A 27,466-nucleotide genomic window follows, 5' to 3' on the forward strand; every position below is an offset into this window, starting at 1 on the left:
CAAAATGACTTCATAAAATCATTATAAAATAATTGACTTCCATTGAAAGTTGTAAAATGTAAAAATAATAATAATTATTACAGCTCCCAGTGTTTGTAAACAATTCAGCATAAAGAGAGGCATGTGCAAACAGTATAACTTATCCTCATATGGCAGGTTTTAGGACGTGGCCTAAAATAATATATTGAGGCCACAGAAGTTTCTAGTGGCCAGAGCACAATATATTGAGGCAGCAAAAATAATAAACTGAGGCCATAAAATGAAAATGAAATGAAAATACGTAATAAATAAAAAATAAAGAAATAAATAGAGGCCACATAATAATATATTGCAGACACAAGATGATACATTTAGGCTGTGAGATAATATATTGTGGCCAGGCCTTATTAAAAACAACCACCATGCAGATACCACATATATACACACAGTTTAAAGCCCCTAATGTGACTTGTTTGGTGGTTGTTTTAGTATGTAGTGCTAAAATATAAACACACACAAGCACCTTTCTGTGGGTCAACCTTCCAATGTGATAATACAATTGATGGGATATTATTTAATAATATAATGAGTTTACAGAATATTACAATATCATTTATTATTTGTTGGCCTCAATGTATTGTGGCATCAATATATTAATTCGTGGCCACAAAACAACCATTATGCCACTTCGGGAGATCTGTACTTTCCAGCCTTAATAAATAAAAACACACAGGCGTCAAAATAATTCTTATTGAATCAGAATCAGAATCAGAATCTCTTTATTTTCTCTTTGTTGCACATACAAGGAATTTGTCTTGGTGAGAGCAACACGAATGACAAGTAACAAAAAAACACAGAACACAGATTATTTACAGTCTTAAACTAAAGGAAAATGACACTAAACAATAAATAGGGTAGGGGATAAATTAAACAAGTAAGAAGTACTAAAGGTAATAAAGACCTGATATTTACAGAAAGTAAAGAGCTGATATTTACAGAAAAGAACATCTGTACAGTGTGCAAATAGACATAGTGCAAATAGGCAGGGTGCAAAATAGCTGTTCAGTCCATATGTATGGCTTTTTAAGTGAATTAAATATAATTTAAATAAATATTTAGTGTCGTTTAATTATTTATATATTTATATTTAATTTGAAAATTATTTATTGTCATATTACACCATACATTTATCCAATCGTTTGTTTAATTTTAAATTAATAAAAAAAATAAAACTCTTACCACTGCACACAATCCGCGGTTTGATTAGTAATGCCTTCGTAGCACGAAAGCCAGTGAATAGGTAAGCGGCTGCATTTGTCTGAAATCATGGCGAACTTGGTGGACGCAGCGACGCCGCAGCAGTTCGAGGAACTGCTGAAAAAGGCCGGCAAGTAGGTGAAAATACCGTCCTTCAGCTCAGGAAGACGAGTTTGGGCCATGAGCAGATGAACCAGCGTGTAAATAATCGGGGTCCGACACGACAAAGAGGAATACAACTAAGGCTTTTAGCTAAGAGCTAAACTACAGTTAGCCGTTAGCAGCATGTGAGCTCCCAGGCTAACTGTGCTAGCTCACGTTTCTACACTTATAACGCGTCGTGTTAGTGATGAATGATGGTCATGAGTTATCTTACATGTGTAATAGTTCAGCCCAGGATCTGAAAGAGCTTGACAGGTAGCTAGTTTTAACGCTGTTGTAATGGTAGCAGTGGCATGTCTTTAACATTAGCACTGGGAGTGCAGCTGGGCATGGGAGTGCAGCTGGGCACTGGGGGTGCAGCTGGGCATGGGAGTGCAGCTGGGCATGGGAGTGCAGCTGGGCACTGGGAGTGCAGCTGGGCATGGGAGTGCAGTTGGGCATGGGAGTGCAGTTGGGCATGGGAGTGCAGCTGGGCAGCTGGGAGTGCAGCTAGGCAGCTGGGAGTGCAGCTAGGCAGCTGGGAGTGCAGTTGGGCACTGGGGGTGCAGTTGGGCACTGGGGGTGCAGCTGGGCACGGGAGTGCAGCTGGGCACGGGAGTGCAGCTGGGCACGGGAGTGCAGCTGGGCACTGGGACTGCAGCTGGGCACTGGGACTGCAGCTCCAGCGGTTCCAGAGTTATGCAGGTGGATCAGAGAACCACCCAAATAAAACCTGCTCATACACAGACATACACCCACAGTGACATCCACACTGCTGTCAGGTTCTGCATGTATATTATAAATAATATAAGCTATACATATGCATACAGATGTGTAGTGAGTGAGTGAGTCTGTAGGGTACACAGGATATACAGTGGATATAATAGTGATATTTGTACTTTACAAGATATAAATAGAATATGTACAGGATTTATTTATATTTTTGCAGGTTTAGATGTACTGGACCGCAAGATATGAATGATAAAGGCCAGAATGTGCTGAGGGAGAGTGAATGGGGGGGAAGGCTCATTGTGTCCCTCAGCTGTTACGGTTGTACCTGGTGAAGGTGTGGTGAGTTTGTCAGGATAACTATTAGTTATATATAATATCTCCTAACTATTTTATTGGATGATTATATTGTCTCAGAAATAATTGTACTAAATAATATATGTTAATATATAATAAATAATATAATAAATATTATGCTGACAATAACAGCATAATAGAATGATAATGTGTGTGTATATATATATATATATATATATATATATATATATATATACTTACTAATTAAATAATTTTTAAATCTTAAAAAAAAAAAATCAAAATTTTAATATATATATATATATATATATATATATATATATATATATATATATTAAAATTTTGATTTTTTTTTTTTTAAGATTTAAAAATTATTTAATTAGTATATATAAAATATAAATATAAAGTAATAAAGTATATATCTATAAAATATAAATATAAAGTAATATTTTAAGTTAAAATAAATAAAATGTATATCATTATTAAGAAATATATTATCCTTATCTTAATATATTAAAATAAAAACACAATATCCTGGCTCATTCATGCTAACGTAGCTCTCGATTAACCACAATGGGCAATATCAAGGTCAGCAAATTGAGTGATTGAGGTCATGTCCATATATTGTACAGTCAGTCAATAATGTAATTATGGGGACCGGCCTAGGTCCGTCCATAGCGGTGCTGACTACAGAGAGTGTGAAGTGGGGAGATGTGTAAGTGACAAGCTGTCACCTCCACCGTCAGCCCAATGGCCTGGTGGAGATCGTTGTTTCGGAACTGGCTGGTTCTGGACTTTGGCTGGACTGGCTGCTTCTTTGTGAACAGACAGTGATTGGTGGGGCCGTTTATAATCCTGTTGGTGTTCCTCAGGCAGTGGCTGGTGTGTAATGGAGTTTTGTAGAACAGTCATTTGGATTGGATGATCATTACATTTATGGCTCTAGTCTGTAAATTGGGATATCCTTGAGTAGCCACACTTGGCCTAAGGTCACCATGTACAACTCAAAGCATCAGCTGGAGGAGTATTAAGCCCCTGGCACTGCACTGTGAACAGTGGATCTGCATTCTCTGGAGTGATGGAGTGTGTGCTGCAAAGAGGAGCAATCATCTTTGATTTTAGAAGAAATGTTGGATGAGAAGTTGTCCACATACTTTTAGACATTAAGGGCATAAACTTGTGGAACTGTTTAGCACTGAGTAAGTAAGGCCAGTGGTTCAGTGGTCCATCAGTATACATGGTTCAAGCTACGCTATATGGACAAAAGTATTGAGACACCTGCAGGAGCTTTTATGACATCTCATTCTAAACCCATAGGCATTAATATGGAGTTGTTCTCCCTTTGCAGCTCTAACAGCAGCAGCAGGTCTGGAGCTCTGCAGTTATTGAGTCAGTTAGAGACTTTTCTGCACTATGCTTTGAGCTCAGCACTCGGCCCTGACCCCGCTCTGTACCTTTACGTGGTCTGACAGACACTCTGTGGCTGAGCTGCTTCCTGTGAGCTGTTCCTCCTAAACTCTTCCACTGTTCAATAATAATAATACCACTCACAGCTGATGGAGAAAGATCTAGGAGGGAAGGTCTAAATTTCACCAGCTGTTGGTGCAGCGGTGTCTCCTATTACATACAGAACCACGCTGGAGTTCAGTGAGCTCTTCAGAACCTCCCATTCTTTCACTAATGTGTGGCAACGAGACTGAATGAAACATCTGAATTTAATGATTAAGAGCTGTGTCCCAATACTTTTGTCAATGTAGTATATGTTGGTGTTATGGGTCTTACATGTACATTTAATGGTCTGAGGAATGCAAGTCTGGACCTGCTACCTGTTAACCCAACTCTTAAATAGCTTGATGATTGGCGGTTGAGTTGTGATGTGTTTGATAGAATAAGACATATAAGGAGAAAAGGAATAAATACAAATTTAATATTGAAAATCTTCACTTAAAGCTGCTGGAGTTTAATTTGTAAGCCTTTTAAGGATTCAGTTGACTGATAGTTGGTCCAATTAACTATGTATGACTATATTTATGAGTAACCTGCTGCTGTAGGTCTCATTTCTCATGTTTGTCAAGGTAGGTTAATTGGTTCCTCTTATGTCTTGCTCTCGCTTTGGGGGAGTTTTTGCTTTGCCGTTGTTGCCACTGGCTTGCTCAGTTGGTCCTCAGACCAGGACGTCTGTAAAGCTGCTCTGTGACAAAGTCTGTTATTAAGAGCACTAAAAATACACTAGAACCTGAACTGTACTGTTAGTAGGTGTTTAACTTTCGGTCTTCAGAGCAGAACACGTGTGTCCAAGTAATAAAGCATTGTGAGTGTAAAAGTGTGAATTATGGCAGTCATTCAATTCCTTACTGAACTCGTTAGAGAATCGTCAGCAGATTTAGGATCATTGTTATGACCGTCTTGTCCTTTTTCATCTGTTGTTGTCAGGTCTCTCACAGTTGTCCACTTCCATGCATCATGGGCTCCTCAATGCTCTCAGATGAACGATGTGATGGAGGAGTTAGCCAAGGACCACAAACACACCATGTTTGTCAAGGTAGGTTGATGAGTATATGTAATTCAAACCCTGTTTGTTCCTCAGTGGTCAGGACCCCACAGAACTGACCTCCACAGAGCAGGTATTATGATTTGGGTGGTGGGTCATTCTCAGCACTGCAGTGACACTGACTGACATGGTGGTGGTGAGTGTGTTAGCTGGTGGTACGAGTGGATCAGACACAGCAGTGCTGCTGGAGTGCTTAAACACTGTGCCTGTCCACTCACTGCTAGACACTCCAACCTAGTCGGTCCTGCTTGTAGATAAAGATTAAGCCAGAGACTGAAGGTCTGTACCTGTTACTGCACAGTCTGTGCTGGTCATGCTCAAGTCCTTCATCAGTGCTCATCAGGACTCTGCCTAGAGGGAATTTTGCAGTTGGTGGACTACTCTCAGTCCAGCAGCACTGCTGTGTCTGATCCACTCGTACCATCAGGACAGCACACACTACTAACACACTCACCACCACCATGTCAGTCAGTGTCACGGCAGTGTTTAGCATGGCCCACCACCCAAATACTACCTTCTCTGTGTTAGAGGAGGCTGAGGAACTGATGGACTACAGCCTGTGATTATAGAACTGCACCTTGCTCCTATGTGGTAAGTGCAGCTGATTATAATGGACAGTGAGTGCAGAAACATGGAAGTGGTTTTAATGAAGTGGCTGGTCAGTATAAGTACCATGCAATCCTCCATATAATCATAAATGTAGATAGTAGGTAAATATACATGCTTATGATGTTGTATGATATGAACTTTGTTTTTAATTAACATCATAAATTCTCACACACACACACACACTTGCACAACCTCTGTACAGCCTTTATAATGGTTAGCGGCCTATAGAGACTGTAGAGTTCCAGCTGCAAAATTGCCTGAGGCTTTGTATGACCTTGCCTGCCTTGTGTCCCCAAGACCACTAGAGGGCAATCTTCTCATCAGTCCGAGGTCAATATTACCTTTGTTCCAGTGAGGGAGCAAAACAGTTACAGCTTGTTTCATCCAGAAGCCGAACTCATGACTTAGGTCGTTGTGAGTTATAAGTGGATTTAGACTTTGTGTAGACTCAACTTTCTGCATTCGAGAAGGCTTAGATGTGCACTCTTAGTGTAATCCCTGCTGCTGTGCATGTAGCATTTCGTCTCTCATTAATTACCACAGTGTTCTACCTTAGCACAGGTCTTTTTCAGTAAAAGCTATTTACCTGTGTTGGAATGCTGTACACGTAGACGCTCGCAGTGGGACCATACAGGGCTGTTTTGGGGTAGTGTCCCTATTTATGTCCTAATTTGGCCAGCCAGTCCCAAGTCAAGGCTTGTCAGCTATGATCCTCCAGCTCATTGCTCTTGTCAGAAGCCCGAACCGCAGTATTAGCCTGGGGCGGAGGGTAACTACTGCAGTCATGACATAACCTGGGTCAGTGATTTATGGATTTCAATATCTGGTGGCTAAATGTGACTGGAAATCTACCAGGTCAGTAGTGCGTCAAGGTTTTCTCTCAGTCATTCATTCTCTCTCTCTCTCTCTCTCTCTCTTTCTCTTCCTCTCTCTTTTTCTCTCTCTCTCTCTCTATCTCTCTCTCTCTCTCACAGCTGGAGGCTGAAGCAGTCCCTGAGGTGTCTGAGAAATATGAGATCAGCTCAGTTCCGACTTTCCTCTTTTTCAAGGTATGATTTCACTCCTGTGGAGCACTTCAGGCTTATCTTCATAAACGCTTCCCAAAGCATAAGCTGCTATAAATCATGGTTATCAGACAATCTGGTCTGTCTGGACAATATTCCACATTACTTCAGTTGTTGTCCAGCAGTGTTACCTCCTCACAAAAACCCAAAGAATGCTAACTAAACCATTATAATATTGAACAGTGCTGTCAGTACAGTTAAGCCAGGTTTGCTATGGTGGTGTTTCCAGCATAGCTTCAACGCGAGCTAGCATATATGATAGATATGACATTAAAGAGGAATTAATCGTGAGATGTGATTCAGAGTGAAAACACTTAGTTGTGGAGCATTGCGAAACCATATTTCTTTAAAATCATATACAATTCAGGCTCTAAGTTCCTTTAGAACTAGGGATGCACCGTTCCATCTTTTTCTGTTCCGCTACAGATAGCGATACTTTGCGGGTTGCAGATACCCGATACCGATACCATTGTTAAATTAATAAACCATATACCTGAGTATCTGGGAGAGACTTAAGGCGTCAGGATTGACGTAATCATTACTTTTCTAACTTTGTAAAACAAACTATAACAAATGAACACAGATATAAATCAACCTAACTAAACTAAAATTAATAAGTGTGCTGGACCTCGGCACAGTGTTTCTAGGCTCGGGTTATTTTTTTCTGAAAACCGAAGTCTGTGAGACTAAAGAGGAGCTCGGTTCTCTTTACATGGAAGCTGGATTACTCGCTGATTGATGATGACTAGTCGAAGGCACTGTTTAGATGCTGAAGTTTGCTATGATATGTGTATGATGCCTGTAGGTTAAGCTAATCTTGGGTTATTAAGCCTAGAATATCAGCCTGTGAGAGAATCGGTTTCCGTGAATGGATCAGTTCTTTGTATCAAACTATTTATCCGATACCTGATCCAGCTAATTTTGTAAGTATCAGGACCGATGTCCGATCCTAGTATCGTATCGGTGCATCCCTGTTTAGAACAGCGCATCACATCAAACCAGTCAGAAAGATTTTTTTATATTGACAATTTAATTGTTCAGAAATGTAAATCAAATACATTCCTGATTCAGCAAGGAACGAGTTAAGTACTTGAACATACTGCCTAGGTTCTCTCATATTTAAGCACTAACAAAACTTAAGTGTGTCTTAATTGAATACCGTCTTTATGGGAAGGAAACAAAAGTAATGTACATTTCACTTTTATTTTACTTCCTGCTACTTCAGACCATTTCTATCAGTTTGTTCAGCATAACATCGTCCCATGGTGTACAGTTCACGTTTTCAGAGGGTGATGAGATTTGAGATTTTGATGCAACTGCAACAATATGCTTTCATGCTAGGGCTGCACAGTATATCATTTCAGCAGTGTCCTCTCAGTGTGCATGTGCATGATAGTCACATCAGAGGACAGGGAATTAAATTAATTACAAATGAATTCAGACCTCATGCTGCAACTTTTGTTTCTGCTTAATAAATATTAATAAACTAAATAAAAATATATTAATAAATAAATATAAATATTTTTCGGGACACATCTGCCCATTATAATTGATTTTACTCCAGTCATGCAGTAATTATGAATACTATATTCGTATTTGTATATTCGTCTCTGTGAAATTGGGAAATAAACTCCTGCATTATTTTTTGAATGTCAGGATATATATTTCAGAAAACAAATTGCAATGTCAGTTTTATTTTCCAATATTATGCAGCCCTGTTCCATACAATAGGTCCAGCGCTCGAAATGTATATATACACATTTCTATACTACTGTACTGAACAGTAAAGCTTAATATGCACTTACCAAGTGTATCCTAAATGGTATCACGTGTATTAACATCTGGGGCTAATGTCATGGACTTTGGGGAAAAAAGAAAAAAAAAAAAGCCTAGTCTTGGACTAAATTGCTGTGTCAGTGGTGAAACACTATTGGTAATTGTTTTAACAAAGGCTCAGCCTGTGTATTGCATTGAACACAGACAAATATTCAGGTTAATTATCATATTTAATCACTGTATCATTGTCTGTGGTTTGCCAAATTGCAGTATTGATAAAGTGTTGAGCAATGGGCCTTTGTGAAACTCGCAGTACACCCCCAGTACGTCAGTTTGTGTATGAAGTGATTTTTGATACGTCTCTGTGGTGCCGTTATGAAAAGGCTTGGAGTCCAGCCCGTACAGCCCTGGATGGGTTTAACGATCGAGCTTTTAGAGGTAAAGACCAACACGATGTCAGGATCAATCAACTGAGAAATAATCAGAGGTTAACCCCCCACATCACTCTGCCCAGCTAGCCTTTCACTCACAGCTTAACATGCCAAAGAGCTGCAGGAGCCTGGGGGGACCCACCTTTCTCTCTCTCTCGCTCTCTTTCGCTCTCCATCGCTTTCCATCGCTCTCTCTCTCTCCACCCCACTCGCCACTCTTCTCCCTCCTTCTGTTTCCCCTCAAAACAATCTAAACTAACAAACAGGCTAGCACTCTGAAAAATTAATGGTGTAGTGTGTCTCCCCTACCCTCCAGACCCCCCCCCCCCCTTTTTGTGCTTGTGGAGTGTTGCTGTTTATTTATTTATTTATTTCTGGACGCGCCTTAGGGTGGCGAGAAGATTGACAGGCTGGATGGCGCGCATGCCCCTGAGCTGACCAATAAGGTACAGCGGCTGGCGTCCAGTGGGGGTGGGCCTGCCGGGGTGGGGGACGTCCCTAAAGAGGAGCTTAACGAGAGACTGAAGAAACTCATCAACGCTGCGCCCTGCATGCTGTTCATGAAGGGATCGCCCCAGGAGCCACGCTGCGGTAAACACACACACACACATGCACACACACACACAAACACAAGCAATTCACAGGAGGGTCCAGGTAGAAAGAGGGAATGTGTTCTTGGGTGTGAGTGTGTGTTTGAGTGTACAGTTAAGTAAAGTTTTTCACTATTTCACAGTTGGTAACATTGGGTATGTACTTTATCTCCAAGAACTAATAAAAAAAATAATAAGACATTTTCATTATTATCATTATTATCATTATTATCATTATTATTATTATTATTATTATTTATCTATTTTATTTATCTATCTAAGACATCCTGAACCGGGGGGTCTGAGTGGCTCCGTGGTCTAATGTGCTACCACTATGGCCCCAGGGGTCACAAGTTCAAATCCCGAGCCATGCCGCTTTGCCATCAGTCTAAGAAAGCACAATTGGCTGTGCACTCACACTCTGTGGTTGGGTAGATGGCACTCTCTCCCCACATCACTCTTAAGTGATGTTAGCCAGCATCTGTTAGCTGGTGTGGCGGAGCTGGAGACCCGACACTTTCCTCTGAACGTTGGCAGCAGTTTCAAAAGAGGCAGTGGCTGACTTCTCATGTATTGGGTAGATGTAGAGAGCATTGCTAGTGCTAGCTATGAACAGGTGGGTTGAATGGCAGGACCAAGAAAATGAGAAAAATTCAACAAACCAAGAAAATCAAGATCAATTTTGCTTCTTCATTCGATCCAAATTAATTCTGAGTTTTGGCCCGATACTGATCAGATCTGATCCAATCTTTGTGTTTCTGTAACTAATACAGCCACAAACATTTGGGCAAGATAAGCTGCTAAATAATCAGTTCAGTAAAACCCCCTTAATTTTTAGTATCAGTTTCTATAATCGGACATCCTGGACTGATTGATCTAGTTTAGTCGAGACTTTTCTTGAAAGGACTGTTTTATAGTGTTTAATATCTTATAATTCAGTCTCCAGACTCTCCTTCCTGACCAATCAGCTCCCAGCCCCTTTACAACACTTCAGTCTAATCACTATGTATGTGTGTGTATGTGTGTATGTGTACAGTGATACACACACTTTTTATTATTTCAGTGGTTCAAAATGAGTCATGATTATGGGGAAAATCCTGCCCTTCAACAAAAAAGAGCCGATCAGCTCGCTGGATATGAAGGGTTAACGATATTGTGGTGCTATTGCCCCCTTGATGTGGAGATCAGTTGCCAGGACAAGCTGTAAAATCAGGATTTTTGTTGTACTTTACTGAGCCAAACTCTACAAACTTTTTTAAAAAGTTAAAAAACAATTAATAAATGTAAATGTAATTTTAGCCCATTATTTCTGACAGACCTGCTGTAATTTTGCTGTAAATGTAGTTTGTTGGCATTGTTGCTTTTGTTATTTATTTTTTTTATATAGGATTCAGGTCAGCTTTTGGGATCATTGTCCTGCTGGAAGACTTATTTGCAACCAAGTGTCAGCTTTCTGGCAGCTGATGTGAGGTTTAGGTTTAGGCTTTTGAATAATCCTCTCCTTTATAATGCCAGCAGCAAAACACGATGCTGCCACCCTCATGCTTCACAGCTGGGATGCTGTTTTTTGTATTAAAAGCCTCACCCATTGTTTTTCATACAGGTCGCTGATCATTATGGGAGTTCGAGTGTTAAAATTTTTGTTTAATCTGACCAAAGGACAGTCATTCAAAAACTTAGACCGTTGTACTGGTGATTGTGTGCAAACTTCATCAGTTTCACCAGTTCCTTTGTTGTTGGCGTCTTTGGTTTCATTCGGACCAGCATTTTGCCAAGCCTTGGAACTTCTTCCTAAAAGATGCTGTGTTTGTGTCGTCCCAAGTCTTTTATATTTGCCCTTATTGTTTGTACTATTGTCTTAAGTCTTGTACCCCCTTTAGTTATTAGAAATTGCTCCTAATGAGCAATCAGCCTTGCAGAGGCCCACAGCTTTTGTTTAATTTAATTTAATTACATTTCATTCTCCTGAGTTGTCTGCTGAGTTGCTTGGATTTTACCATTGTCCAAAAACTCTGGCTGGAAAGATATGCCCTCAAAAACAGTCATCAGTGCTGTAATTAACTTCTTATTTTCCAGTTAAACAACTCCAGACTTTTTATAGACAGTAAATTGGATGTAAGTGAGCTTTAGACCCACTGAAAATCTGATGTAGTCAGTACATCTGTTTCTAATACATAATATTAAAATGACCTTTAGATGCACTAATTGACCAAGGTTCATACGGGTCCTGGAAAACCTGGAAAGTCATGGAAAATAAACATGCTACTACTGAACAGTCCTTAAAAAATGACAGAATTGAAAAGTACTTAAAAGTCATGAACTTCTATAGTTACGTAATTGTTCAAATGACCAATCGCTGCCCGTATTTCATATGACCGTGGTATCATGAACTCGCATTATGTTGCTATCTAGCTAGCCCGGACAGAAGTGTGGAATAAAAATTTAAATAAACAAATTACAGGACATGTTTTACATGTTTGATCCTGGAATTTTACTTGAAAAGTCATGGAAAGTCCTTGAATTTGAAACAGCGTATGAACCCTGTTAACTGAATTAGGGGTAGAAAAACTGGGTTTGAAAGTCTGACATCAAATATATATGATGGAGTGTATAGTGCTGAGGAGGAGTGAAGGTGTGCTTTTATGACTGAAAAGGTGACCTGTACAATAATGCCATTGAATGAGGGGAAGAGAACAGGGGAGCGACGAGCTCAGAGACCAGGCTTGTTTGAGAGGTGGACGCAGCACTACAGGGTACTAATCTGTGTATTGATGTTGAACAGCTCTTTAGCCCCAGGCTCCCTGAGGTGAATGCACTTTCACTCTTTGGTTGGTTGGTTGTGACCAATTTGTATTTTGCCTTAGCACTTTCTTCTAACTGGGGCTGGACACCACATGATTCGTTTAAAAAGATGTTACTGGACAGGAGCCATTAGTTTTCAGAAAAAGTGTGTGTGAATGTGAAAAATACTCTAAAAGAACACTCTTACTTACAGGAGAGTTACATTCACATTTCCTTCATGCTTACACAAACAGACTAACAAACAGGTCATCGCTGTGCCTCGTCTGGTTCATGGGAGGCTGATGGCACAGGTGCGATCACTGGAACAGCCACTCCTTGCAGTCATCTCTGCCCTTACATAGCTGGAGCGCCCCCTACTGCACCCAATCACAGTTCTCCAGATACTGATACTATGAAAGGGTGAATAAAAGAAAGTGAGGGATCAAAGGCGAGATAATAACAGCTTTATCATGGAAACGTCATGATATGCAGAACATAGTACAACGACAGGTGCCGACCTGACGTCAAGAATGGACCAGCCCTTCAATACTTGATGGCAATGGTCAAAAACCAAAATGTACCAAAAGCTCTTCGAGCATCAAGCGCAGCTTGGCTTCGGGTGTCCGAACGACAGAGTCGCTCGCTATCTTCAAACGCTAACTGAAGACCCTACCTTTTCCAAGAGTGCTTGGGTGAAGTGTATTGTTGAGTATTGTGGTCTCCATACTGACTTCTGTATTCAGTAGAGTCTAAGCTTAGAGGTAAATTTTGGATCATAGTCTATACAAACTAGGTAAGGGTATTTTCTGAGTAAACAGTAAAGCACTTTTGCAAGTTGCTCTGGATAAGAGAGTCTGGCAAGTACATTCAATGTAAATGTACTAGTTAAAAATACATAAAAATGGATTGCTTGACCAGTATGATGGTCTATTGCTAAGGATGCTGGATTGTATTGGTACTAGGGTTGTTGAGTACACCGTGTTGTGAAAATTAATGGTTTTCATTGCATGTACATTTTCTTAATACCAGTATTAAAAGAAAAAACGCTGCTGAGCGGAGAATCCCACCAGCCGCTTCTTCTTATAAAAATTACACAGTAATAGAATAGAGAAATAATCAGCAGATTAATCCATTATGAAAATAATCATTAGCTGGAAACAGTAGTTCAAAAGAGCTCCACCTCACATGAACCCTCCTTATTTATTTTTAAAAGGGAGATATTTTACATATACTTCAATTAATAAATATAAAAAGCTGTAGTAAAACTGTAGTAAAGCTTTTGTTCAACTTCAAAATACATCATTCCTTTAAGGATCAGTGTACAATCATAGTAATGATAAAAAAGAGGGAGAATTACATGAAATGCAGGAATACTGGACTGTGAGACCATGATTGGGACCATGATGAGACGGTTATTATACCGTGAAAATCCTCTACCCTTGCAACCTTAATTGCCACATTCGCATTCACACTATAATAACTCTAGTCATTTGCTAAAAATATTTATTTATTTATATATATATATTTTAAGAGCAATTAAAGTCTGTGTGAAAACACCCTAATCCTTGTAAATCCCCTCTCCACCTGCTTCCATTTAAGCACAGCATTACAGTTTGAAAGCGTGCAGGTGCTCTCATGAGAACTGCAAATAAATACAGACTTTAAAAGTTTGCAGTTTTTGAAGGCTTGTGAATGTTTAATGTGCTGAAGTATTGGACAGAGAGTTATCTCTAGAGTTGCCTTTTCAAAGTCATGTTTGGAAATTTATAAAATGTAGACTGGATTTAAGATATTTTCTTCTTTTTGTGTTTTTTTTTTTTTTTCCCTTCCTAAAAATACTGGAGGGTCTTAAACGCATTGTGGTGGGAAACTGAATACTGATATTTTAAATTGATCACAGAGCGAACAATGTTGAAAGAACAACACATACACACTGTACTGTGCAGAAAATTTAGGCCCCTAAACACCCCCTAAACAAGAGCTTCTCATTCTGAAGAAAGAAAGTAGAGATATCTTGTCGGTGAGCTAGTTTGAAGAACCGAGCTCGGTTCCTCCAGGTTTCTCCTGGACGCCCCCCAGTCCAGCCAGCACAGCGTGGAGGAGGTGTTCAACTCCATCAGCAGCAGCAGCTCATCTGATTTACCATCATTAAGCCCTGATCTATCACCAAACCAGGTGTTGATCTGAGGAGAACTCTAAATAATACTAGACTCCATGAGAGAGGAGAACTTTGGAGATGTTCTAATGATGAACACAGTGATGGAGAACCACCACCACTTTCTGTAGGAGTGTTATTATTAGGCGTTATTCTAATATCAGTGTTTTACTGAGCAGATAAACACTTACTGCCCAGATAAGGAGCTTTTCATTGTCTAATTTTCACAGAAACCTACAACTTTTGCACAGTACTGTGTATAGGCTGCTACTTCCATCTGTACCATTTACAGAAGTGACTGTATCATGTGCGAAGTGTAATAGAAAATATAGCCGTGTATTCTCCCTCTCTCACACACACACATACACAGGTCAGTAAAACTCAGCTACCCATGTAAATATTATTTGCACTTTAATGTAGCCATAAAGAATAACCATAAATTCGTAATATAAAGTTCACGCTCGGTTTGTCGTGACCTCCCTGCAAGTTTACATTCAGTGCCAGTGTCTGGGTCACTTTAGCCAGTACATTTGTTTGCATAGTTCAAAGTTTCAGAACATGTTTAGGTTGGCTTTTCACATCTGATAGAGTTCAAAATGCATATTTCATGCTGGACTGAGGCAGATTTGAAGAATTACCATGTGGACCAGGGAAGGAGTCAAGTGAAGAAAGTACAGGTCTGTTGTACACGGTCTCTTTCTCCAAGCCGATCACAGAAGGCTTCAGCTCGCGGGTCCCGCAGCCGCAGTCTTGTAGGCAGGCTGGCTCTTTCATGTGCTGCCAGTTCCTCTAGCCCTGTTTTATATGAAAAGGATCTGCTGCATTTATTCATTTGTGACATCCAAGCCAGAACCTGTTGCTAAGTGCAGCCGTGTTATTTAAAGCTGGACCAGGTGTCAGTAGGTGGGTCGGAGTCGGAGGAATTTTTAATGCAGCGAGTGATTGAAGTTCCCACTCGCTTGGCTTGTATCCAAATCGGCGAGATTTCTCAGCGACCGCGAGTCGCTCCTGTTGAGACTAAAATGTAGCGCTTAAGCTTTTTAGGCAGATTTAGCGCGCACACACACACACACACACTCTCGCCTTCACTGTATGCGCAGAGAGCTAACTGACAAAGCTCTCAGCAAACCCGCTTGAAATGTGCCTCCCCATCTCAAATTAAAAGGTTACCTGCTCCCATGTCAAGCTCATCTATATAAATACTCTCTCCCCTCTGTTTGCATACTAAGACTGCTCTCCTCGCAGGAAAAAAAAAAGTGAGACTTTTATGTTGCCTGGCTCCTGGAGCAGAGTCGGGCCTAGCGAGCGCTGGGCTGTCCCTACAGGGAGGAATAAAAGTGGGGGAAAGACCTCAGCAATCAATCCAGCGTGTCTGGTGGAGGTAGCCTGGAGCCAGAGAAGGCAGCTGGACCGCGTGTTTGCCTGCTCTAATAGAAACAAGTTAATATAGTGCCAACTGCATGAGCATTAGTGAGCCGCCTCCAGCTGTTTTATAATGAATTCCCACGTGAGCGGGGAAAAATCAGAATGGGTATTTTACTGCAGGGGGTTACACGAACCCAGCACATCACCTTACACACACACATCTCTCTCTCTCTTTTGCCTTCTCTCACTTGCTCTCTTTCTTTCTTTTAGCTTGTATCCAATCTGCTTCTCTCTCTATGCATTTCCCTCTCATCCTTGCTTCTCTCCTGCTGTATCTTCTTAACCCCAGTGCTGTGAACCTTCACTGATATTTGCAGAATGGGAAGAAAAACAATTTTAATGTAATCAATGTCTCACTCAATGTCGTTGAGTGTAAATACGTTTGTTTTGAGAGTGTGGGATGAATAGTAAAATGCAGTGCCAGTAATCATAGTTGACCTGAAATTAAAATTAAATTTATCTTCTAAGTTGTAGTTTTCCTGTAATCTTCAGGATCTTCATCAAAATGTCATAACTTTTTGTTGTGCCAGCCTCTAAAACGTTTCTTATATTGAAATAAAAACTGTAGGGATGCATTGATCTGTTAATTATTGGCAAATTCTATGCTTATACCTAAAATGAGTAAAATTCAGATATTTTAGTGCAGAAGCCCAGAATTATCTAAACATTCTGCTCCTTTGCAATTTCTCAATGTTTGCAAATCTTCTTAATTTTGCCTTTAAAGGCACTTGCATATAAGAGAATACCCACATATTTACATCAATATGTCAGAAGTTTCAGCACTCTCTGTAACGAGACCCCATTTTTGACCTAGAGCACCGTGTGAAGAGATCTTCTGACCCTAAACCTTAAATATTTAAGCCTGAGGATTTTAGAAATTCTACATATCTCTTGTGAAAGAAGACCTTTACTCATGTGGACAAACTGTTGTGCTTGAAATGGGTTTACCAGAGTCTGAGCTTCACAAAAGCAGTGCAGTGTTTAAATTAAGAGGCTGAAAACGAGTATTCCCGAGTGCTCATTGGTCAGTTTCACACAAAACCATAGACGGACGCACAAATCCACCAATTACAGACGTGAGGCAGATGACGGACACACAAATCCAACAATTCGACACAGAGAGAGGCAGAAATAAGTATCGCCACCAGTCTTCATTGCCTCTTAACTCTGGCTATAAGATGCAATGGAAAGGGCAGAGTCCACAGGTTCCGGAAAAGTTTGAACCGTACTTCTGTGCTGGATTACTTCGAAAATATTAATAGAAACATTGAGACTTCAGAGGGTTAATAAAGACATTAAATATTGATTTGAAATGCTGGTAAATCCACAAATTTGTCCAGTGCCCATTATTTGATATGATTCTGATATTTTTCCTGATAAAATGAACCATCTTATTAAAATCTCCCACTAAAATCCGCTGGAAACATATAACTAGCTCACAGATTCTCACTTAGACTGTGTTTTTTACTAAAACTTACAAATACAGTACGTCATAGTATGGAAGAAGAATGCCTTATGATTTACTGTGGCTTTAATACGAATCAAGGGCACTTGCATCATCTTCATTCAGCTCAGTTCAGTGATTCAGCTTTAGCGATTAGAGTTGGTAAGACTGGGCTGATTGGTATTTGCTTAACTTGTAGTTTACTTAGTTCAGTGCTGTTTCAGGAACCTCGCAACACAATCAACATTGAGACAAGCTGTCAGTAACAGCAGCTCTTCTCACATGTGAGTTAGGAAGGATGCCGATAAGAGGCTTTTCCCTGCTCTCAGCGCCTGTCCAAATAAAAATTGGGTAGAAAATTACATAATCTGTGAATTCAGTTGTTAAATCAGCAAAACTAACTGGATTGCTAAACTAATTTTGTGCTTTCAGACTACTTTAGCTCTCCAGCTCCTTGTGACTTGACCTTTATTTCTCTAACTCTGTCTAAATAACCACTGGATCTTTCTGGCGAACTTTGGTACATTAATTAATACAGCATAATAACTTATATTGACCTTGCTGCTTGGGATGTGCTATACTCTGAATCACTGGAATTACCCCACCCCATACGTATACAACCATTTACTCAGGACTTCCATTGACACAAGTTTTAGTAACGCATGATTTTGGACGCATGAACATGAACAGTCAAAGGCAGCAGAGTCATGGGAACATATTGAGCGTTTAATAATCAATAAAACAGCCACATAAGCTGCAATTCGAATATTGCATCTTATTTGAGTTGTTGACATATCCTATATGGATTTGTAGAAGTGCAGAGACAGGCAGCCCACACATATTTCTTCTACCCCCCCCACACACACGTTTTAAATTAGCCTTATAAATTGTATTATTGCCTGGATTATATGTATGATAAATCTGCCAGAATAACTGCAGCATGGCCGCTGCTCGACTTAAGAGAATCTTAAGTCGAGCAGAAGACTAATGGCTCACCGACAGATGGTTCGACTTGTTGACTTACAGAGAGCAGCCCTACTTGCGGCATGGTGATGTGCCAGCTGTTTATTCCATATGCCAACTAGACTGTAGTTTTTATTGCAACACAATAGAAGTATTAGTAAGATGTGAAGCGGTTTCCCATTCGATCTAGTTCTGTGAATGAATTGAGAGATAGATCTAATCAAAGTGTCAAACTGAAATGAATACTCAATTGCTTTTGCTTTATTTACTTTTGAAAGAACCATGCATGTGAAACTGTAGTCGCATGTCTGTGATGGTTTTTGTTGTCCTTTTTTTTGGGTTATAGGCTTCAGCAGGCAGATAGTGCAGATTCTAAAAGACCACAGCATCCAGTACAGCAGCTTCGATATCCTGTCTGACGAGGAGGTCCGGCAGGGGCTAAAGACCTACTCCAACTGGCCCACTTACCCTCAGGTGTACGTTAATGGAGAGCTGGTCGGGGGGCTGGATATTGTCAAGGTAAGAGCAGGAGGACAGACACTGTGGTTCTTGACTGTAGTATAGGAGTAGTAGTGTAGTATATTTCTGCTAATAGGAAGATACATTACATACAGTGTTTAATACTAAATTAAATAATAGATATAATCATTAAAGGTTTGCTTTTAAATGAATCTGTTTTAGCTGATAATTGGAACTTATAATATAGACATTGTCTCATATAATAAAAACACAAAAATAATTAACTATACGTTTGGTGGGTGGATTCCCTGTCCAAGCAAGGACAGGTCCTTGGATTAGAGTCACATTGATGTTACTTAGTTCCTGTTAGGCCCGAAACATACTTCTCGCAAGGACTGGGTTTAGCACGTAGTTATGTTCAAAATGTGCACTGCATAAACACAAGCGCAGTTGAATTGGGCGCTGAAAAGGGGCGCTAGAGCGACAGCCATGTTGTCTTTTTTCCAGTCAGTTGTCCTGGCAGACCAGTTTTGATTGATCGAGTACTGATTTTTTTAAATCCTCACAGTAATGCAGAAATGTAGGTTGAGGTTGTACAGCAGGACTGTGTGTTTGCAGCGTGTTGGCTGGGCATTTGCTTGACTTTTGACGTTGACTTACAGAAGCTGTTCAACCAATTAAATTCTCCTACCAGTATCGTAGGCCTGGTGAGAAAGTTCTCAGTTCGAGAGCATTGCCAAATCTTCTAGAAGTACCTTCAACTTTGATCCATGTTTGTTTAAAAAATGTTCCGAATAAAAGTCCCTCCTTGTGAACATGCTGCAGCATTGATGATGTACAGAGAATGCAATGCTCTCATGGATGGTCGGAGACTGTGTGTGTTCTGGTTCTAAGCGCTGCTTGTTGATTTTAGCTTCAGTGTGGTGCTCCTACAGTCCCTTCGAGCTCGTTCTGCTTAAAGCTAGCACAGCACCCCTGCTGAGAGAGGAGATATAGATTAGCCAACAGCAGCTGCGTTCGTTTATATTCGTTCTCGCTCTCCCTGCTCCTGGAGAATCGTTCTGTACCACTCCCTCATTAAAAGAGTCAGTTCACCTGCAAAGCGTGGTAAAGGAACTCTGCAGGGTGCCACTTAGTTGTGTGTGTGTGTGTGTACACGTTCAGTAGGAAAAGGATGAAAGTGTGGAGTGTGTGAGATTGCTCAGTGTGAGCTGCAGTTTCAGAGTATTTCTGTATCTACTTCCACATCTACTGTAGGAGCTGGTTGAATCCGGTGAGATTGAGAATACCTTCCCCAAGACAGTAACACTGGAACACAGGTAACTTACACACACGCACAGACCACCCACTTAGGGAACGATGGGGGTTCTACAATGGAGGAGAATAAATGGGGATTGTCTAGAACATTAAAGAAGAATCTGCTTTTTCCACAGGTTGAAGTCTATCATAAACAAATGTCCCGTCATGCTCTTCATGAAAGGAAATAAAGAGGTGAGTGACTTGAAACATGATTTTCTTTCTTTTTCAGTCTCGCTTGCTCTCAGTCTCTCGCATCCACCCTCTAATGGGCTTTATTTGCATGGTGAAAAAGGTAAAAAGGTAAAAGTTCACGTATTTGTCACTGTACAGTGTACAGCGAAATGTGTCCTCCGCATTTAACCCATCTGGTAGTGAACACACACACACACACGTGTTAGGGGCAGTGAGCACACACACCCAGAGCGGTGGGCAGCCAACTCCAGTGCCCGGGGAGCAGAGAGGGTAAAGGCCCGAGCCCGGGAATCGAACCCACAACCCTGTTATTGATATCCCGGCGCTCTAACCACTGAGCCACCACTGCCCCTAATTCTGTTCCTAATGAAATATTACAGTAAATTATATGGAAAATTTGGTCTTAATTTATTTGGGTAGTACACTTCAGCGCCTGTAGATGATCTGCAGGTGTTGAAATAGTCAACAACCTATTTGGATGAAGTTTGGTTGATTCTCAACTGTGTTTGGGTCAGGGCTAGGTTTAGGATCAGGGTAAGGGTTTAGCCCAGAGATTTCGATCAGCATGAGCCAATCCAGAGAGCTGATCAGATTACATCTGCTAGTTAAGGGTTGCAGCAGTTCTGCGCAAGATTGTTCATTTATTGAAAATACTGCGTATTTTATACTGTAAATACTGCATTTTCTGCCATTTCTAGAAAATGCTAGACTGCTGCATGTGTGTGAAATGGGATTTATTTATTTTTTTTTACTTTTTTTTACTGTTGTAATGAATGTGCAGGAAAATAAATTTAAAGCAACACTTAGGAAAATTTGCATTTCTCGCTCCTGTGCTCCCCTACAGTCAGGACGTGCAGTTTGCGCTTTGAGCCACTACTGAAGGACACTTTTTCTGGACAAGCTATGTGAAGGTGAAAGGAGCATTGTCCTGTCCACAGTTCGTAGCGTGCCAAACACAGAGTAGTAACTATAGCGACAGTCAGTGGAGCATCTTAGTGATTTTGAAGCTGCTATTCTAAGGTAAAAATGTTGCATAGTGTTGCTTTAAAAGATATTTAGATAAAGTAAGGTAAGTGTAGGCTACGTATCTACAAAACATCAAATGATCATCTTTAAAAGCACAACATTTATTAGGTCTGTTCTTTATGTGGAGACACATAATACGTGCATATTTTATAATAAATAAATAAAAAGAACAGAATATGTAATACACAATCACCTTAGAACCACCCAAGGTAGTGTACGCCCCCCCCCCCCCCCCTCATTCTTTCTGTTTCCTTATTTAGAAAATCTATTAATATGAATTAATATTAATAAAAAAAATTAATATTGATATTAAAGTTAGGGATGCTGTTGAGGAAATTGAATTTAATTGTATATACATTAAATGGACAGAAGTATTGGGACACCTGCTTATTCATCGTTTTCTGAAATCAGGGGTATTAAAATGTATCCTGCTTTTGTTGGAGTAACTCTCTCTACTGTCCAAGGAAGAAGGCTTTCTACTAGCATTTGGAGCATTGTTGTGATGATCTAATTGCATTTAGCAACAGGAGCTTTAGTGAGGTCAGGATGTTTGATGATCACCACCCCAACTCATCCCTACCTCCCCAACACCTCCCCCACAGCTCAACGCTGGGAGCCTTTTAACACCTCTAGCCCACACCTGGCATTAGGCAGCATGGTGCCAATGTGTTTATCTGCTCCAGAGAGTCCTATTCTGTAGGCAGTACTTCTCTACAGGTACTAGACAAGTTGTGTGTGTGCATTTGCACATCTGTGTATTCAGTGGGTGGAGATGGCTGGTCCAATATCCAAGCACAAACGTTGGTGAGCCTGTCCTGTATGTGGACACACAATATGCCCAGAAGAGCAGAATGCGTAATACAAAACCACCTTGGGATGTCTGAAGGTAGTGGTGTTTTTTTTTCGTGGTGATGTTTTTATGGCCTCTTTTTCATAGTTTTTTTTCTCTCACGCCTGCTCTCTCTCTCTCTCGCTCTCTCTCTCTCTCTCGCTCTTTCGTCCCTGAAATATAACTTAAAGCAACAGCAGAAAGAAAAGACATTAACATACATTTAGAGAAGCTGTCCAGAAACCGGGTCGTACAGGAAATCAATGTTGTGCCTGTAAGAGTGGAGAGAACTGGAGTTCTCCATCCTTAATGGGGGAGAAAGACCCCTCACCTCTCTCTTCATATCACTATTGATTTCTGCAGCTCACACATGAAAGCAGTTCTTTGGAGTAGTTTTAAACCTGTTCTCCTGAGATTCTCTCTCTCTCGCGCGCTCGCTCTCTCTCTCACTCTTGCTTTCTTTCTTTCTTGCTTTTGCTCTGTCTCCCTCTCTCCCTCTCGCGCTCTCTCTCTCTCTCTTCTTTTTCGTGTTGATAAGGATCTTACTCCTCTTGCGGTGGAGACGGTTCTGAAGTGTAGGCTTTACAGACAGGAGCGGTTGTACTTTGCTAAATGAAAGCCTGGTTTGGTACCAGCCTGTGGTCTGAAGAGCTGGCGACGTCTGGCTGTGAAAATCTGCAGCGCCGAGTTGCCTTTGAGCTTCCAACAGACTGGGAGAGTGTGGAGTGCATCTACAGGGAGAGTTTTGAAGACTAAATCCCTGCTTCCTCTGATTGCACTCTCATTCCACTCCTCTGCACACATGTTCTTGTTCTGCCTTCCCTAATGTGTGTTTATGGATTTAGGTCGCCAAATGCGGATTCAGCCGGCAGATACTTGAAATAATGAACAACGTGGGGTAAAGCCTTTTAACGTCTTAAGTCTTTTGTTCACGTCATATTCACATACGGTGATTTATAGAAATGGCTATTAATTAGCATGTGGAGTTCTGTGTTTTGTAGTCAACTTGTTTGTTTATTTATTTATAACAGTATGTTATTTACATGGTGGTGTTTTTTTGTTTTTTTCAGGGTTGAATATGACACCTTTGATATTCTTCAAGACGAGGAGGTAAAGTACCAGGCTCTGTTGAAGTGAAGTCCTTTTGAAAAGTTTTCGCACTCTCACTGTAGAGTTCCCTGAAGAGTTTTCTGTGGGAACAACAGTTTATATACAGTGGCATGCAGAAATGTGGGAACCCAGTCAACATTTCTGTTACTGTAATACTGAAATAATCTCCAAAAAAACACAGTTCAAAGATAAAACATTATTTTCAGCATTTAATATTCACCATCTAAGTGCAAGTAATGAATTCATGCCTGGCACTGTGCATAAATGTGGCCACCCTAAGAGAGTTGAGCTTCCTGGTAGCTCTACCAAGGGCTCAGACCTTAATTATCTTGTGAGGGCTAAGGCCTGTTAACAGTAATCGTGAGAGCCTACAAAGACTCTGACCCAACAATCAGCAGCCATGAGCTCCTTTAAGCAGCTGCCCAAAACTCTGAACATTAAAATCAGCGATGACCACAAAGCAGGGGATGGCTGGAAGCAGATAGTAAAGTTTTTACGTTTTCTCAGTTCGTAATGTTGTTAAGAAATGTAATAGTCAGGTTGAGGTCTAGAAGCCCAAGAAAATGCTGAGACAAACCTTCATGTAGAATTGCTAGAGATGCAAATCAAAAACCCCTATTTGGCTGCAAAATGTGTTGTAAGTTTCCGTAGGAACATGTAAACAAGTCGATTTGGAAGCAACTTTAGTGGGCTGATGAAGTGAAAATAGACCAATTTGGCCAAGATGAAGAGAGGGAGGTTTTGAGAAAAATAGGGTGCATATGTTCATCTAAAAGAACACCACTCCAACTGTTAAACACGGGGGTGGGTTGATCATGTCTTGGGGTTGTGTTGCAGCCAGTGGCGTGTTGAACATTTTAGTTGTATTACGACATATCGATTCAGTTCAATTCAATTCTGAAAGCAAAGCAAAAAAAACAACAACAACAACAAACAGAACGGCTTCTGCTGCGAGACTATCCTTCTAAACATTCCTTAAAATCCACAATGGACGATCTCAAGAGCTGCAAGATGAAGATTTTCCTACGGCCTTCACAGTCCCTTAATCTAAACATCATCAAAAATCTGTGGCTAGACTTCAAAAGAGGAGTGAAGTAAGAATGCCTGGGAAATTAGAAGGAAGAATGGGTGAAAGTCCCCCCAAACAAGAACTGAGTGTTTATAAGCTGTGCTACTTGCCAAAGGGAACGTTACTAAGTACTGGTACCCAAATGTCTGTAAAAATAAATCTTGTTTAAAATGTAAAAAGGCTTTATCGTTAACTTTGTGCGTTTTGGCAATCAGGTCAGTCCTTTCTTACTTAGTAACAGACACTTTAACCAGGGTGCCCAAATGTTTGCTTGCCACTGTATAGGTTAATTCCCATGTGGAGCTTAAAGTGCCGTGATGACACCTGGTGCTACAGTTGGTCTCTCAGTCTAGATGCTGTCGTGTATTGCATTATGATGGTTTGGCTAGTGATTTTACTTACATAACAAGCCTGTCAATCATATATCAAACCAACTGTATGTTATACTAACATATCTGAAGTTATCCATAAAAAAAGTTCCTATTCTGTTCTAATGAGACGTATACTGTATCTCTATATGCTGTTAAAAAAGCTCTCTATTTGCTTATTGTAGGTTACTGACATGTTCCCACTGTTAATGTGTTTGCTTTAGTGAGATTTGTTCATTAACTTTACTGTTCCCTTCTTCGTTCCCTTAGGTTAGGCAGGGCCTTAAGGCATATTCCAACTGGCCCACATACCCACAGCTGTATGTAAAAGGAGAGCTCATTGGAGGCCTTGACATTGTCAAGGTAATGACCTTTTTAGCTAATTCCATTCATCTACACACAAACATGCCCATGGAAAAATAAAATTAGGATCAGATAAGACATTTTTACACATCTTCAAATGCTTTTGTACAAATAATATTGAAATATTATTGCTTCTGGTTATTATTTTATCAATCACAAAAGTGCCAGCTGTCGTTTACATTGTGTGTATATTCTATAACAAAATCAAAGTGGAAATGATCCGTACATACATCTTTTACCTGCATTTAAAGTTAAGAACATTTTTCTTTTCCTTAAAAACATTGTCTTCTCTTCCTTGAAATACTACCTGCAGTAGCAGCGTTTGTCCATAAGAGGGCATTTAAACCTCACATATGAAAACACATTCAGGCTCACATTAACTCTCAGTATTGAAGAACTCAATTGTTTATGTGGTTTGGAAAGTTAGTATTTATTGATTTCAGTGAGACAAACTGGCCTATACGGAGGCATACATACAGGATGTGGACAAAATAGAAAGTAGTGCAGTCGTATAAACGACCTGACTTTAACATTCATACAGTTGGTATTTAGATGATCATAGTGCCAAAATTGAGTGCAGAATCAAAAGGGCAGAGTTTTTTATTAGGAGAGAGGAGAACTTTGGAGATGTTCTAATGATGAACACAGTGATGGAGAGAGAACCACCACCACTTTCTGTATGAGTGTTATTATTAGTGTTTATTCTAATATCAGTGTTTTACTGAGAAAATAAACACGTACTGCCCAGATAAGGAGGTTTTTATTCTAATTTATTTAGATATATATATTGCTATGCGACTTTTTTTGTGCTGTTTCGTCATTTGGCAACCCTATCGAGTCAAAAGTTCATGATAAATGGACCAATAGAAAATGCTCCAAAGTTGTTGTTTTTTTTTTTACATATAAAAAGTTTATATATTAAATATTATATATATTAAATATTATATATTATAGTTATGTATTAAAGGTTTTTTTGTAAAGAAAATGTAACTATCTGTGTATAACAAGAGCTGTGATGTGGTTCTACAGGAGCTGAAGGAGAGTGGTGAGCTGGAGTCAGTGCTAAAAGGAGAAAACTAGAGGAGGAGATGGGAACAAAGTTACGCTGAAGTCTCCGCTGTGGTCATCTGAGACGTGTCCTAGAGGTCACAAGGAGGCACACAGCCGTTAATTTCTTGTTGGAGATCAGTTAGTACAGAGCTGCTGTATTGTTGTCCAATATCTGGTGAAATAAAAAAAAAAAAGTCCAATAAAGCCGCCCCACAGTTATAAACCCGAGTTTTACGCTTCCATGAAACCCTTTGTTTTTATTTCTGTTCTGTAAGAAGGTTTGTAAGCAGTATCCTCTCAGAGCAGTGTGTCTTTAACACTACATACTGCCTGTGCATTCCTGTCTGTATGTATGTGTGCGTGTGTGTGTGGAATCATAAAAATGTCAGATGCCCCTCAGTATTCATCTGGCGCACACACACACACACACACCACCAGCCAGTGTGATCAGATGTGACCGCACCATCCTCACCTGCTCAGGCTGCAGCCGGCTTCAGTACGCGCTGGAAAAGGATGCGCCCCCGTCATTATGAATAAACAAATCATAAATATTTATCAACAGCCAGTCATGAGGTTGCCTCTCACCTCGTCTGGCTCTGAGCCGGGAGCACGGAGCAGCCATTAGCCCCCTGCTCTTGTACACACACTCACACCTGTGGCTTTATGGGTAATTACTGCACTCCCACTGATGCCCCAGTTGTGCTGAAGAGGAAAATGTTTGAAGCCGGCGATGGTACCCCAACGCCCTGCACGCTCAAATATTCAGTCGATAAATCCTGTATGCACAGAAGTGTACAGCTGCCTGTGCGTTATACATGGCGTCCACTAGGACAGTTATCTTGCACAGATTCTTAATATACATACAAATGCCTCGGTACAAGCACACTTCAGAGTATTGTGCAAAGCACCACATGCAGATTCCACCCAGTCTTTGCTCATCAGTATTCAGATTCATTCTGATGTGTTTCACATGCATTAGTGCCGTCTCATAAGACTCCATTCTGAATTTTATGACCATCTTTCGGATCTGAATGCTATTGGTGCAAATTGGTTCATAAGTTCAAGCTAATTTAAATATTTGATTAATACAAACACAATACATTATTTATTCATATATATATATATATATATATATATATATACACTTCTCAAAAAATAATAAAGGGAACACTTAAACAACACAATATAACTCCAAGTAAATCAAACTTCTGTGAAATTAAACTTCTGTCCACTTAGGAAGCAACACTGATTGACAATCAATTTCACATGTTGTGCAAATTGAATAGACAACAGGTGGAAATTATTGGCAATTAGCAAGACACACTCAATAAAGGAGTGGTTCTGCAGGTGGGGACCACAGACCACTTCTCAGTACCTATGCTTTCTGGCTGATGTTTTGATCACTTTTGAATGTTGGCTTTTACACTCATGGTAGCATGAAACGGACTCTACAACCCACACAAGTGGCTCAGGTAGTGCAGCTCATCCAGG

The 27,466-nt window shown here is 40.3% G+C and overlaps 1 protein-coding gene across 1 annotated transcript; it reads left to right on the forward strand.

Moving 5' to 3' along the window:
• The first annotated feature begins 1,301 nt into the window (after window positions 1-1,301).
• Window positions 1,302-26,197, forward strand: glrx3 (glutaredoxin 3). The gene is made up of 11 exons (XM_072667856.1): window positions 1,302-1,370; window positions 4,855-4,963; window positions 6,556-6,630; window positions 9,242-9,443; window positions 18,557-18,729; window positions 19,927-19,988; window positions 20,103-20,160; window positions 22,861-22,913; window positions 23,086-23,125; window positions 24,833-24,925; window positions 25,955-26,197. The coding sequence occupies exons 1-11, from the start codon at window positions 1,306-1,308 to the stop codon at window positions 26,003-26,005; spliced, it is 981 nt and encodes a 326-aa protein (XP_072523957.1). The 5' UTR covers window positions 1,302-1,305; the 3' UTR covers window positions 26,006-26,197.
• The last annotated feature ends 1,269 nt before the right edge of the window (window positions 26,198-27,466 follow it).

The sequence above is a fragment of the Salminus brasiliensis genome, chromosome 22 (assembly GCF_030463535.1).
Source record: "Salminus brasiliensis chromosome 22, fSalBra1.hap2, whole genome shotgun sequence".
In the NCBI taxonomy this organism is placed as follows: domain Eukaryota; kingdom Metazoa; phylum Chordata; class Actinopteri; order Characiformes; family Bryconidae; genus Salminus; species Salminus brasiliensis.